General features: G+C 35.9%; 1 protein-coding gene across 6 annotated transcripts in view; it reads right to left on the reverse strand.

Annotated features, from left to right (window-relative positions):
* LOC138742526 (arf-GAP with coiled-coil, ANK repeat and PH domain-containing protein 2-like) overlaps positions 1-16,416 on the reverse strand; it is a 100,808-nt gene that overhangs the window by 47,287 nt on the left and 37,105 nt on the right. For 5 of the 6 annotated variants that reach the window (XM_069897043.1, XM_069897042.1, XM_069897041.1 and 2 more), the window contains exons 4-6: positions 15,704-15,757; positions 10,848-10,906; positions 5,733-5,916 (exon numbers count right to left, since the gene is read on the reverse strand). In XM_069897043.1, coding sequence (XP_069753144.1) covers positions 5,733-5,916; positions 10,848-10,906; positions 15,704-15,757 — 297 coding nt within the window. Of the gene's footprint in view, positions 1-3,618; positions 3,734-5,732; positions 5,917-10,847; positions 10,907-15,703; positions 15,758-16,416 lie in introns of those variants that run through there. The other variant, XM_069897046.1, reaches the window with a different exon arrangement.

The raw sequence follows: 16,416 nt of genomic DNA on the forward strand, positions 1-16,416 counted from the left end.
AACAAACCTAAAATAACTAAAATATCACGCTGATAAAAATAGTTTTGCCTATTTAAATTTAAGCTAACCCATTTCAAACAAGTTTTCAAAGTTCAAGTTTAAGTTCATTGTCACAGCTACTGGAGGTACAGTGAGAAAGCTTATTTTGCAAGTAGTCCAGCTGGCCAATCCATACATAGTGCAGCAGTAAAATCACAATACAGAATGCAGTTACAGAGCAATCAGTTAGAACAGTGCAAAGGCCTCATTATTTTAGTACCACGAGGTTCATTCAGGAGTTTGATAATAGCAGGAAAAAAAAGCTGCTGGTGTGTGATCTCACACTTGTGAATCTTCTTCCTAATGGAAGGAAGGTGGGGTTTGTGCGGCTGGGGTGGCATGAGCTTTTTAATATGTTGGGTACTTTTTTGTGGAAAGTATAGATGGAGTTGATGAAGAGGAGGAAGGTTGGTGTTGCAATTTCTGTTGTCTTGGGCAGAGCACAGTGGTGCATCTTGACAGGATACTTTCAATTGTGTATCTTCAGAAAATATCAAGGGACACAGGTGACATGCCAAATTTCAGGCCACTGAGGATGCACAGGCACTCGTGGACTTTCTCTACCAATATGTCAACATGGTTGATCAACACAGGATATTAGAGATGTTTACTCCTACAAACTTAATGCTGTCTACCATCTCCACCTCAGCAACGAGATACAGTGCAGTGTGAGTTCCAATCACCTTCCAGAGGTCATTGACAGCTCCTTAGTCTTGCTGACATTGAAAGAGAAATTTTTGACCTAGCACCATTTGAAAATCATTTCATTATTTATTAAAATTGTTGTACAATACAAGCCTGGAAAGAATTTTAGATTCTTTTTTTAAGCCTGCCAGTTTCAAGTTACATTGAATTTTAAATTAATATACAATTATTCTTTTATGAAATTATTGTTTTCATCCCACGACTAATTCAGAACAAAGCTATTGGTCATAGTTTTACTTGGATGTAAAATAGTGTTTAGTAAAAAAATTGCTGAATACTTGAGACTATGAAATTATGTCATTCTGATCAGACTGCAATAAGTTACTCCACTTGATGGCAATTAATCCTTCTTTTGTTCCTTCTGTTCCTATTACCACAACACTAAATATCTGTCTCTACCATCCTTATCAAAGCTGCTCGGCAACCGAACAGGCCTCAACTATTCTCAGCAACAAGCATGCTTTGACCACTGCACCCATGCTCCTCTCTTGATCTTGAACTTGCTTCCTAAAGTGCCTGTACAAAAGCATTGTCCTATCTGGTATCACTTTCTGTTTTCTCCCCCATTCATGTGGTCAACTAGTTCCTCTCTTGTTCTTAAACTCCTTTTACATTCTCGTCTATTTATAAACACATTAAAACATTTAACCAAGATTGCTCTTTCTTTTGCTGAGGGATCAAATTGCATGAAAGGGGTGAAGAAGCAGGAGAGGTGAAGTCTGAGAACTGATCGAAATGTCAAACAGAAACCACTCCATCAGTATTGCTATTTTCTGCTAAGGCTATCTGAACCAGAGTTAAAGCGACCCAAGATTCGATAAATTTTAAAGTTCCAGCTCCATTGCATTTGGGAGTTAATGAAAACTGCTGTATGTCTTTGTGACAAGTTACATTTTCAATGAATATAAAAACTGAAATCGAATAGCTCATTATCTGTCAAAAAAAATTTGCAAAATAAATTGAATTTGGATATCCTTTTCCATCTTCACAGTCACCGTCCATATACTATTTCACCAGATCATTGTTACTTTGCATCCTTCACTCTTGTTTTGATGTTCCTTGATGTTTTTAGAAATTTTGATTATCCAAAATGGTCGGGACCAGGCTTATTTCAGATAAACGGTCTTTTCGAATCATTTGTAACGGTGTTTTAACAAGGGAAGAGTTTTTAAACAGTTAAAATAATGTTTAATTCTCACAAAAAAAAATGCTGACACCTCTCCACTGAGGCCCCACTCATGCTGGGTGCCTGAAGTCCCCACTGCTGCCACCGGGAGCCTGAGGTCAGCGCTGCTGTAACATCCCTGCTGCCGCCAGGAGGCAGAGGTCCGTGCTGCTGCAACATTGCCGCTACCGCTGGAAGCCCAAGGTCCCCAGTCAGTTTGGTTCCAAAAACATTTCTAATAAATGATTTTTTTCAGATATCCTCACTTATCTGTAATTTTTTTAATTAATTTTGATAATTGGAGGATTTTGGAGAATCTGATTTTGGATAATCAGAGTTGTTCTGTACCATTTAAATCATGGAATAACCACAAGCTATGACATAGGAAATCTAACGTATTTCAGACTGGAACAAGAATGTCATCAATTCACGTATGTCCACATTTTCACTCTATTTCTCCAGTTTCCACTGATCTGACAATTGGAGGAAAACCAAACATAATTTATTATAGTATAGTATGGGCTTTCTTTTTCATTAAAACCAGGCTATTGGTTGAAGTTACTTCTATTTTTATTTACATATATTTTCTAATAATTTCTTCCACCACAGGAGACTATTCAGCTCATCAAGTCTATGCCTTTGCCTGTAACATATTTCGTCCCATATGCCCATCAAATCTCCACCAGCAACAGTTTACATAGTTTCCATCTAGTACATCTTTGGGATGTGGGAGGAAACAAGAGGACTCATGGGAAACCCATATGTTTGCAAAGAGCATTCAAACTCCATATGGATGGTGCCCAACAATTGGATTAAACCTGAGTTGCTGGAGCTGGAAGGCAAATTTAACATAACTGAATTATTGTTCGCAAGCTACATTGGAAACAAACAATTACAAAACTCCTTTCCTATTCATTACTTTATGTTGGGCCATAAAAATATCCCCATAAGAAAGAGTAGAGCTTCAAAAATGTTCATCATCAAATTAGCAAGTAGAGAACAATGCTCGTCATTTCTTTTGTTTATACCCTCACACCCAAACTCAAGAGCTCAATTTTGAGATAAATGTGGAAACAAAACCTGACTTGACCATGTGGCATGATAATAATGGAAATGGAGGCAAGCAGGCAACACTACCATTTTTTTTTCTTCATCGCTATAAAATTGAGCAGGTTTTATTGTCTGGTCTTGTTATTTGCTCCCAAGATAAGTTTTAGATACTATTAAGAGTAGTCTAGATGAATAAGTGCAATGCAGATTGAAAATACTGCATTCATTGTGCATCCATGGTGCGGGAATAATATATTGGATGATGAGCCACACTGAAGGCTGCACTCATTCAGGCAAACAGAAATTATTTCATAGCTCAAACTTTATAGATGCTGGAAAGACAAAAGCATCTATCACTCTGTCCTCCTTCCTCTCCTCCTACCCCCACCTTTATATTCAGGTATCTGCTTGTTTTTTTTTCTTAAAAATGAAGGGCCCAGGACTGAAATGTTATTATCCTTTACTTCCCATGAATGCTGCATGACCTACTGAGTTTCTCCAGCACGTATGTATTGATTTGACCCCAGTATCTGCAGATTTTCTTGTGAAATCACTTATTTTACACATTTTAAATTTACAGTCATTTTAAATATAATTAAGGGACAATTAAAACTGTTAAAAATGTCATTCAGCTCTAGCAGAAGGCTGAGTTGCCATGCCTTGCATTGTGTACGATGATTGAGGCTTAGCCCCAACAAGGTCTTGTCGAATCTTGTGCGCAACACCCAGAAAGTGTGAAACCACTCTTCATCCATGGCAGTCCAGTTTTAAAGGCTGGGAGTCAGAGGGAGAGAGAGTGGGAAAAAAAAACAGTTCAGTTTAACTCCCTGAGTTCAGTTCATCTTTATTAAAGGAAATTGTTATGAACTCACATAGCACCTTTTCTAAACTCTCTTCCACATTTTTGGCTCCAACACTCCTACATTAACTGTTCATTACTTTATGCATACTACCACTTTTAAAAAATTCCTTTATAAAAATTTTGATTCCCGTTTACATTAGCTAATGATTTGCACTCAATTCCGTTTATGTTCCTCATTTTTAAAAATATCCCTCCAATCCATGTACACGCAGCTTGATTCTCAGTCATAATTATCAGCCTGACATCTGTTACTCTTCCCATTTTTGTTGACTTCAACTTCCTCTCACCATCCAGATGGTGCTTTGTTACTATATACACGTTGGTGGATTTCTTCTTTCAAGGTTACCTGTCCTCAATTAGTTTTCCCTGCAAATCTTTTTACTCCAATATACACTGGCAAGATTCATTTTCAGACCACTGAGATAAGCACTCTGCCAATTCTCTTCCGTGGCTAATCTAAATCTTGTGAAATTGTGTTCACTTCTCACTCTACATTTCCTCAACTAATTTGCTCCAATTAACTCATAACATTGCCACAAATCAAATCATACAACGTCTACTTCACTATGGGGCAAGTACTGAGAAAGTTCTCTTGAACACACCAGAAATCCTTCCTTCTCTTTACATTTCACATTGTTAATATCTCTATTAATTATGATAGGATATTTCATCCATTACCACTATAGCTCTTACACTTCTCTATGATTACCAAAAAAGTTTCCAAATCCTTTTCGATGGTTGCTGGCCTACAGAATACAACAGAAGAAAAATAAATTCAGTTCCTGGTCCTTCATCCTCCCTTTCCAGCATCCTAGTGAAAACTTGTTCCATAAAATGTGCCATAAAATGGTCTTTGATCTTAACTCTAATATTGTGCTATTTCTCATCTCATTTCTGTGTGCATCATCAAACCTTTTTGGGACATCCGTTTTTCTTCCTAATGCCACATGCAGATCAGTTTAAACCACTATCCACCTCACACAAACAAGCCAACATGCAAATCAGTAGGTCCAGTTCTGTTGTACGCAAGTCAGTAGAATAATTTTCTGTTGCTTTGAAAGACCCATTAAGAAACCGAGTATGCATGTCAAGAATTGACCAGGATTGTAATAGCTCAAATTATAAAAATCATATTCTGACATAAACAACATTCTCCAATAGACTAGATTTACATAATGGATGTCTATTTCTTTTGTCAGAATTCAAAAAACATCTACCACTTATGCCAAGTGCATTAATGTTGCAAAACAATAAATTCATAAAGAACTTGCTGATATGGATAGATAAAAGTTCTTTATTGCTTTGCTCAGCTATGAATAAAGTCATAATGTTGAGTATCACTGTGTTGTAAGTGGTATGGATATGCCAAGATGTCTAGAATCACAGAAGAGCTTCACCAGAATTTGCAAGTTTTAATTAAATTTGATAGGAAGATTATGCTAAATCCATGATTTTAAAAAATGTAGAATTGAGTAGAAATAAACATTGTTGGAATTTACTTCCATTAATTTTGGAAAAAAAAATAGGATGGCAATCATTTCCATGAAACTTCATAGTAAAACTTTTTGGTTGTTCTTGTTGAAATAACTAAAATAATGGTTATCCAAGTAGATGGAAAATAAACAATAGTATTCGGTGACTGGATATCAAAAGACCAAATTTTATCATAGATAAACTAGCAGCTAATGCATTTTGAGGAAAAATCAAGATAAAATGACAACAGGCTTGCAGAATTAATATAGCTGTGCAGGCAATCAATATATTTTCATGTCAAACTCAAAAATAGTGTTACAGTAAAATTTCAAGTATTTGCCAAACAATCTTCAGTCGCATTAAAACAAAAATAATTAGAACTGAACAATTGAAAAATAAATTACTAAATATTATGCTTTACATAAAGACAAGTTTTACCTGCAGCACATAATCCAGTGCTATATGCCGAAAACATTTGCGTGTTGCTGTTAAAATGTTAGTAGCCTCTTCAACTTCATGTTGTTTATTTCTTTGAACTTGAGCATTTTTCGCTAATGCATTTTCCTTCTCTTCACTGACCTTGTCAAACTGCTTCTTTGCTTCTTTAAATTTTCTAAGGTCCCTATAAATAATTGAAAAGACAATGCATTTATATAGTACCTTCAATCGCTTTAGGACATCAAGGTACTTCAAAATTAATTAAGTACTTAGAAGTATTGTATGTCAGAAATGAAATGAAGTGATTACAAAATCTTTTGCATTGCAACTCGGATACCTTCAAACTAAAGAAATACTTAAAAGTTGGAATTACATCCTTACAAATGTAATTTCTCCATAAATTCTCATTATGATCCAAATAAACCAAACATATTAATGAACCAAGTTAGATTCTACAAATGTGCATGGTACATTTCAATACATTTTCACAACTACCTGCAGCTGAAAGTTGAAATAGAAATACTTTTTTAAAGATATAAACATTATTTTTTTTAAAAATCAAGTTAACCGACTGGGAGTGAGTAGGAAAACAAAAAATAAACAATTAAACAGGGTGAAAGAGGAAACACATGGCCTCCGAATAGATTTTCCTGAAAATTCAGAAGGTAGTTAAAAGTTCATTGGCAGTTAATGTCTGAGAACCCAGAGGCTATGGTAAATTTGCATAAACCTATTCTCCAGTTTTAGCACCACTGTGTTAATGCATTAAACAAGATACAGAATATAACCATAACTGTGTGGCCAGACACAATTCCAATGCCATCTACAAGTTTATCGATGACAGCATAGATGTCGGCTGCATCACAAATGGCAATGAGGAACCATACAGGAGGGAAATAGATCAGCTCGTTGAATGGTGTAATGACAACAACTTTGCACTCAGCAAAACCAAGGAGATGATTGTGGACTTCAAGAGAAAATTAGGGGAACACATGACACAGTCCTCATTGAGGGTTCAAGTTCTTTTTTTAATATAGCACATTTTTTTCAACTTGCATTGACCAAAGTGCTGTTCAAATCAAGGCAATTTATCGAAACTAGTACAACTATTTACAGAACAACTGATTACGAGATTATAAATAGACCACAATTGCAGTGAATAGTACAACTACTAATGACAAAAGCTACATTTTAACCTGGATTTAAAGCTGTTGAGGGAGGGAGCTAGTTTAATAGTCAGGGGAATGCTGTTCCACAGTTTGGGGGCCACAACCCTGAAGGCCTGGACTCCCCTTTGTGTGCGTTTAGTGCGTGGAACAGCCAGGTGTCCTGCGGTAGCTGATCTGAACTGCTTGGGAGCAGAGTAGGGCATAAGCAGATCGGAGATATAGAGGGAGGCAAGGTTGTTGAGGTCCTTGTATGTAAATAGCAGCAGCTTGAAGTTGATTCTGAGCCTCACCGGCAGCCACTGGATGAAAGCCAGAATTAGGATGATATGGTCCCTCTTCTTCACATCTGACAGGACCCTAGCCGCAGCATTCTGAACCGACTGAAGGTGGGTTAGGGAGGACCGGCTAATCCCAGTCGTGAGAAGATAAGGGCGTGAATAACCCTTACGAGGTTTTTGAGTGAGAGGTAGTTTTATTTTAACTGGTACGGAGCTGGAAAAAGCAGGCCCTCACCCTCAGAACTGGAGCAGGTCAAAAACTTCAAATTCCTGGCTGTCAACATCATTGATGCAATCACAGAGGTTTGCCAGCAGCTATACTTTGTGAGGTGTCTGCTGAGGTGGTTCAGTATATTACCGAAGACTCTCATAAACTTCTACAGGTGTACCGTGCAGAGCATTCTGACTGGTTGCATCACTGCCTGGTATAGAGGCACCAACTCTCAAGACAAGAATAAACTCCAGAGGGTTATTAACTCAGCCTGCGACATCACAGGTGCCAGGCTTCACTCCATCGAGGACATCTACATAAGGCAGCGTCTTCAAAAAGCAGTCTCTATCGTCAAAGACCCCCCCACCATCCAGGCCATGCCCTCTTCACACTGCTACCATTGGGGGAAAAAAATACAGGACCCTAAACATGCACTCAACAGCACAAGAACAGTTTCTTCCCCACTGCCATCAGATTCCTGAATAATCAATGAACCAGAGAAGCAGCCTTACTTTTCGTGCACTATTATTTTTTTTTATATAGTACTGTTGCAAGATGATGACAACAAGAATGTTTGCATTATGATGGTGTTGCAAAACATCGAATTGCATGACTTGTTCATAACAAATTCTGATTCTGATAAATGGGGTTTTTCATCCCTTTTTATTGTGTGGAAAAATGCAAATGCAAGAGCTTTCTCTACTAGAAAAAAGTTAATGGGGAAATTTAAAATACCTCTTGAGAATAATGTGAAAGGATAACAAGGAAAGACTATTGTGAAATCAGTAAGCTAGAAACACTTAAGCAGATTGTATCTAGTATTTTCTTTTAAGAGTGGCTGATAGTTTAGAAGAGTGACCATTTGTGCAATAAAACAAACAAGCTCATTTTTTTCACTTTCACCACACATTATGTAGTTTCCTATTTTGCCATTGTTAGATACATTTTCAAATTCTGACCTCAATTGCTATCTCATGGAGTTTACACATTCTCCACAACCATGTTTTTCCTCCCATATTTCAAAAATGTACAGATTGGTAGGTTGGATGGCCAATGTAAATTATCCCTTATGTGCAGCTGAGTGGTAGAAACTGAGAGCATTTGAAGAGGTGGGGAGAATTTAAAAATGGGAATACAACAAGATTTATGAAAAATATGAGGATTCAAAAGGCCAAATGGGCTGTTTAATGTTGTGTCTCTCTCCGACTATACGTTTTAAATTGCTCAAAGTGTGTAGTTTTTAACCCTTGGATTCCAGTCATTTTTAAACTTTCATTATACTCCAGACTGGGTTCATGGGTAAACTACAGTATGAACATCAGTACAAACCAGCTGATGATTGGGTACAGAACCAGTCTGGAAAATGGTGACATAGAATATAGGTTGGTAGTCCATGAAAACCAGAACATGGAGTATATGCACTTGCTGGTAGTCCCTTAAAACAGGGACATGGAATCCAAAGGGTTATAGTTTTTATTTTACATCTTTTAATGTTTCTCAACACTTCTAAGCTTCACAAGCATTCAGAAAAACAAAATCTTTTGAATGGTTTGACAGCCAGCTGTGATACCAAGCATGGCTTGGACACGTATCTAAACATTTTTCCCCAGCTGTTTTTCAATAGAATTTGTTCAAACCTCATCACCACCTCTCACTCCACCCCCACATAATGGAATTAAATCACATAAGATTACACCACCATGCCAGCCTTGCTCATGAGGATCGTGCTGACGTGTACAAAAGTTGACAAGTAAATTCTTAGTTATCACATGGGTTAAAAATAGGCATTAACAGTTTTACCAATGGCTGCAAGTTACGGCTCATTTATCTTTCAAGTGAAGAATTGAAATTTGAAAGTGAGCAAGATGTAGATTTATATGAGAAGAGTAGGGAATATTAGGAGGGCTCCAACAGGCCAGTCAGTGCACAATTAACAAGATAAAGTACGACTCAACAAAGTACAAATATCTATGGTTCGACCATTTTGCTATACTGAAAGTTCCTGAAACACATCATTTTAATTTCCTTCTCAAGTCTCTTCATCTATGGCAAAGAAAGCAGTGGTCAGACAGTAGTCACAAAGGTTTCTGACATTGGCTGGAGAATGTAAAACAGGCCAAGGACCCTTGATCATCAGACCTTCGACAACATCAAGGTGCATCTCTTCAATCTTTTTTTGTCCCTTTTGAAAATTACATAAATATGCTGTTGAACAGGAAGCAAAAGTGATCATGGGTATTCCAACAAATAATATAATGGTTATTACTACAAATTTTTCTGATGATAAACCAATGATATCTATTTCCATATGATTTATCTAAATTTGCACTACTTACGTATCACACAAATATTTAACTAAACATTGTTTTGTGAAATAATTATTTATCATCCTTATAACTTGTTTTTATTCAAGATCACCAAATCAAGCAATATAGCAAACATTAATATATTTCAATTGCCTACACATTCCCATTTCTAGTCCGTGATTATTTTAGGAAATGTATCAGATTATTTTAGGAAGAGCAATCTCAGAGTTGCTGCCCAGTGCCCCATGCCAGTGAGGGTACAAATAGCAAGTTGTGGCAGGTGAATATGTTGCTGAAGAGTTGGTGCAGAGGTCAGGGGTTCAGATTTGTGGATCATTCAGATCTCTTCTGGGGAAGATATGACCTGTACATAAAGGACAGGTTTTCAAGAGGTCATGTTGGAACTCTACATATCTCTGGTAAGACCACACTTGGAATATATTGTGTTCAGTTCTAGTCGCCTCATTACAGGAAGTATGTGGAAGCTATGCAGAGGGTGCAGAGATTTACAGGATGTTCCCTGGAGTAGAAAATATTTAGTTTTTAGGCAAGGTTAGTAGAGCTAGGACTTTTCTCTTTGGAGTAAAGAAGGATAAGAGGCGACTTAACAGAGGTCTAAAAGATTTTGAGAGGCATAGATAAGGTAGACATTCTGTGCCTTTTTCCCAGGACGAGAGTAGCAAATACCAGAGGACATCTGTACAACGTGAAAGGAGGAAAGTTGAGAGAAAACATCAGGGGTAAGCTTTTTTTTTTAAAAAACACAGAGTTGTGGATGTCTGGAATGCCTTGCCTGTGGTGGTGGTGGAGGAGGCTGAAACATAAAGGGCATTTTAGAGGCTCTGAAACAGGCACGTGAATGAAAGGAAAATAGAGGGTTACAAGGAATGGCTTTTTTTTGTCAAAATATATAGGTCGGCACAACATCGAGGGTCAAAGGGCCTGTACTGTGCTGTAGTGTTCCATTTCAATGAATACTTCTTTAAAATTTTGCTTTTCTGCTAATATATTACTTTAGAAGTAATACACAGCCTTCCCAGTTTAAGGTAGATGTCTGGAATATTTCATGTTGCTTTATTTATTCTGCTGTGTCTTTAACTTTGCAACATCATCTTAGGAAATGCAATAATTTAATAAAAAAAGTTGCCTACTCTTTAACAAATATCTGAAGCTGCGACTTGATGGATCTTTGAACTTGGTCAAACAGTATCTGGAACAGAAAATAAATATTTTACATTAACAAAATGGTTGCTCCACCTCAAAAATTTCATCAGTGGAACCACTCAGTACACTTCTTTAAAATCATGGTCTGCATTTCTACAGCACTTTTTCTCTAGCTATTAAAAATACAGTAATGGTCTGGAGGCCTGTTTTTCCCCCTTCATTTACAACATCTATATATTTAATAGTTTCATTCCAAATTCTGCCTATATAAAAAAAAAGACATCCACTCCTTTAGAGTACAGCTTGAAACATGACCAGTTGGAAACTTCCTGCCTGAAAAAGAAATCCCACAACATTGATGAAATTATGAAAAGTACTGACAATAGCTGACCAGCTGTGGACAAATATGTGACAATTTATGCCTATCCTTAACAAATTATATTTAGGAATGAGAAAAAATAAAGTTAAAGTCATAAGGAGTGGAATGGAGTAAAATTAATCCACTCCAACATAAAGTGAAAGACATCAAAACCTTAAAATGTGATATTTATCAAATTTCCAACAATTTTGCAGATGTAGAAATAAAACTCTGCACAGCTTTCATGAGATAGTAGGGTGATTGTCAGTTGATAGAAATTGCATTAAAAATGTGCATGTACCATTAACTAGATTTAGTATCTTCTGATAAGGCTGATTCATTTGTAAATTCAATGTTCATGAAAACCACAAGGCATTTGAGAATGAGATTCCATCTTTGCACAGCTATGGCAGCAGTGCAAATTAGTTACAAATTTGCAGTAATTCATAATTTTCTTCCAGTTAAATTCAAAGTTCCTTTAAATGAGAGAGAGAACACTGGAAATGGCATGGAACTAATTGCCCTCATCAAAATATCCTGAAACTACAATGCTGTATATTTCCCAATGCTCAAGACTCAAGTTCAAGTTTATTATCCTCTGACTGGATATATACAACCACAACCAGATCCATAGAAAAAAAAATTCACTTTCAAAAGAACTCACCAATCACATTAGAATTTAAATTGTAAAATATTGGCCAGCTAAATTGCCAATATTAAATTCAGAACACAATCCATCCTCATTAACCAGCAAGACATTGGGAACATAAACTGAGGACACTGGAATCTTAAGTAGAAGAGCCCTGACCCAAAGCATTAATTATCCATTTCTCTCCATGACTGCAGTCCAATTCGGTGAGTCCCTCCAGTTATGCTTTGTTTGCGTAAATATCAACTTGCCTATTCATAAGTTGAATCTTTGGAGTTTTAATTAATAACAAATAATCCACTTTATCATTGGAAGTTAAGTGTTAACACGTGGACTCACGTTTATTTAAAACTTTAATTTGGGGAAGATAAGAAAATATTATTCATTTCATCTGTTAATTTCTTTCCCTATTTTTGATAAAAGCCATTGAAGGACTTTGTCAAAATACAAGGAAGGTGAATGGTGGGCACCTTTGATAACACAAAATGCAAATTCTACACAAAAAAAGTTCTGTCAAGTTAGTGTGAAGCACCATTTGTATTTCAAATACAAGAGTCCAGATTTTAATTCTCCCTGAATGGGAAAGCCATTTGCTGATTTAAATATTTGAACATTTGTAGAGATGGACAAAACATAGTTTCTGAAAAAATTGCATGGAGTATTTTCTTTAAATATTTGATAGTGCCTCTTTAAATTTTTCAAACAATTTTCAATGTATGTGTAATTCCTTAATTAGACAGTGGTGACTGCACCAAGTCATCTTGTCAAGAATGCCAAGGTTAAAGCCCTCCTGAAACAATTGTAATCTGATAGTTAGCACATAAATGCAAGTGAAAACCTAAAATGTAAGCATTCAATTATTCTAATAATATCAAAAATAAGTTTTTTTTTCCAACTAAATTGCTTCACTTCAACAATATGTACCATGAGCAATTCAAGAATCCTCTCTCATCAATCAGAATTCTCAGTCATGCAGCAGTAAAGCGTCATCACAGCTACATGCAAGGTTCAAGACAATGCGGTGAGATGAATATAAATCAGAAGTGGAGTGTTTCCGGCTACAAATTCAGTTGCTGGGCTTTCTGCACGGGGAGCCAAGATTAAGGAGATGTTCTTTTGAGGCAGTTCTGATTGAGTAAATCCAGCAGATGAATTCATTTTGACGTCTAAAAAAACTCTAATTGAATGGCCAAGATGCACTGCTTTGGCATATCAGACTAGATACAAGCCACAGAATGGAATAACTCAAATTAGGAACAATAGTTTTAAGCATGACCTGAAAGCTGAACAAAAGCGTACCAAGTGGTTTCATATCAACAGATTAATGAGTGCAATTACTGATGAATCTACAAGTCTCCAATTCACGATATCACCATGAATAGCTAATAGTGGGTGAACATGCTATGGTAATGCACTCACATTTTATAACGCTGCTCACAGTTGCTCACAGTCTTACGTACGCAAGATACAGGATCTCTTTGGGGCCAAGGAAACTTCAAAATGACAGGCCTAGTGACACAAGTTCAGAACCAGGTGATGTGCCTTTTTATGTGCCGCACTACTTGATGCAAATTGATGCTCATTTTTTCCCCCTCAGTAACAGTGCACAGACATGAAAACATGTTTCCATGCATGGCAAATATGAGAATAACCAAAATGAATATCCGACCTGAACTGAAAATCTCCAAACTCGGGAAGAATTAAAATCATGATGTGTTATTACTGTATTTTATACGCCATTTCTCACTTCTAGTTTATGCTCATTATATTTAAAAATGTAACATAAGCCCAGTGTGATTGGCACTTCTATTACCGGTTTAGTTTAAATTATTGTTAAGTAGGAAAATGCTACATATTTGATGCATAACTGATTCATATGACAAACAGACAAATTTCATAATGTGGTTTGACTAAATTGCAAACCACTAGTGCGTTTGGAAGAAAATAAGAGAAACTATATTGCTGGTAGTGTACATATTTTGAAAATAACTTAGTAACTGTTCATAAATTTATCACATAACATTTTCTGAAAATTTTATCCCGATTGCTCCAAATCAAATCTGCAACTTTGATTGAGTTCATAATGGCTATTCTTTGCCCTCTCTATCTTACTTTCTTGCCTTGTTTATCACAAATGACGTTTTCAAAGAACTACATATATTTGGTCAAAATGTCTTGACTTGCTTTGAAAATTCCAGCAGGAGTGATGGGAGTTTAGCATCAAGCTTGGTGTTCCATTTTTACTGTATAAATCATAGATCGAAGTAGTAAGCAAAAGAATAGACTATGCAGCCCATCATTTTCAAACTAGCCAATGGAGCCACAATGATAAAGCAACTTTCCAGCTCTCAGCCACTCATCTTCATATACTGAAAATGAGATGACTTCCTGCTTCAATAACTCATTACGGTAGTACATTCTAGATCTACCACTCTGAATATTTTCCCTACATCCTTCAACCGATTACGTAAAATGTATACCTCCTTATTATCGTTTTCCCTGCTGAGGAATTAAGTCTGTTTACAATGTGATTTTATGATCTAAACAGAAAAACAACTTCAGTTTTGCAATCCTGTTTAATTTTTGGCAATAGCCTGAAACCTCCTCCAAACCACCTCTCGTGCTATCACATTCTTAAATTCTTTTCATTGCTTAGTATTACAGCATTAACAATATTTAAAACAATTATGATCACTGTTAGAAACATACAAAAAAACATTAGATTTGTTAACATCTGTCATACACAGTATCAGTTTTATTGAAGCGACACATCAACAAACCTTGAAATATATACCAGTGCAATTTAAAAATCCATGCATTTCACATTTATACATTAACAATACTTACCAAAAATATAAATAGTACAAATATTACATAAAAATGTTTATTGTATACAATTTTATTGAGCAGTGCAAGTTTATTGGATAGGATTTTCACACAAACTGATGATAAATTAATGGCAATTCCAAACAGGAACTGAAAATGCAATTTCTTAGAAGTAGAAAATGAAAATACTTAAGTGCACACTTGTGCAACACTGCATCCACCGAATTGTTTTCAAACAATGTTTACCTGTCAAGTCACATCATTCTGTAGATAAACTGGAATGATTCAATAAATTCTATTTCCTAACTCATGACACTAGGGAAGCTTTGAAGAAAAAAAAACAATAAAAGATGGGGACAAATCAAAGCAAGGGAAAAAAAAGCCATGAGTGCAATGTTTAGGCATCACTCAACCAGCAGTTAGAATTATGAACAAAATTCCAGTTATTGATGAGAAAAAAAAACTATGACTTATTCCAATTTTTGCAAGAGAAAATAAAATTGAAATGTGTACATTTTAGTTATTACAGAACAGTGTGTCTGAAAGTGGCATATACTTTTGTTCAACAATTTTTTTATGTATACCAAGAAAAGTAGGGATATGATAAATGGAGGTTAGAGGCTTCCTCAAATAGATAGATACAAGTTCCATCAAATAGACATTACCCAAAAACAACACTGCCAAATGACAGCTGGTTATGACTCAAGAGTAATCGACTCAAGATTGGGTTCCAATCAGAAGGCCTCACCCAAAATTTATCATTCTATTCATGTCATTTTTATTTGACACCTGTACCTGTAGCGAAAGTGATGAGATGACTGCAGAAAATTTAACTAAGAGATAACCACTGGGCAATATATAATAAATCATGATACTTTTCATTTCTAAAAGTCAAATTATTGTTTTAAACATAAAACTTCAAACTGATATTGTTTAAAAAGTAATTTGTATAGAATCAGTTTCAATTAGTTTCCATTTTCATCTCCTAAATAATATAATTTGTGGCTTACCGTATGAAAGTTAACCATCTCCAGAAGGCTCTCCGAAAACCTCATTAAACTGTTCTAATGGAAGTAAATATAACATCTAAATCAAGTTCGAGTAAGAGCAAAATACAAGTAATTCAACATTCCCAAATCTCCAACTTGAAAAGAATGGAAGAGTACCAAATGAACAATGAAACAAATGGATGCCAATTTAAGGAATACACTGAACAAAAGTTTAGGAAGTACTTTTAGATTGTAAGTACAGACAAGAGATGGTACAGCTTGGAAAATTTAAAGGGATGTGAAAAGAAAACTGGTGAGCTGGTACCAAAGACAAACAAGAAGAATGAGGAATCCATACAGAAGGAAAAGAATGCTAAATTAAGATAGTCAGGAGCCAACCAGGATCATCACAGATTGGAGGGATGGATAAATAAGACTTGGACTAGTTGAGACTTGAAATTTCAACACATTCAGAGTTTTTGGGAGTTTAATTTTGCAGAGTGAATCAAGACCAGCTAAGAGAACGAGTGCAGCCTATTCTGGACTTTAGATAAGCACTTTGATAGCACTGAGATAAGGAAGAAATTAGAGGAGAACTGGAGATATAACACTTTCAAAACATTATCAGAGGGTAAGAAGTGATTGAAGATAATAAGGAAGTCAAGGAACTTTGGGAATACTCAGATGACAGTAGAGAAATACACTGAACTATTCTGGCTTTACTGGCATAAATA

The sequence above is a fragment of the Narcine bancroftii genome, chromosome 9 (assembly GCF_036971445.1).
Source record: "Narcine bancroftii isolate sNarBan1 chromosome 9, sNarBan1.hap1, whole genome shotgun sequence".
Classification (NCBI taxonomy): domain Eukaryota; kingdom Metazoa; phylum Chordata; class Chondrichthyes; order Torpediniformes; family Narcinidae; genus Narcine; species Narcine bancroftii.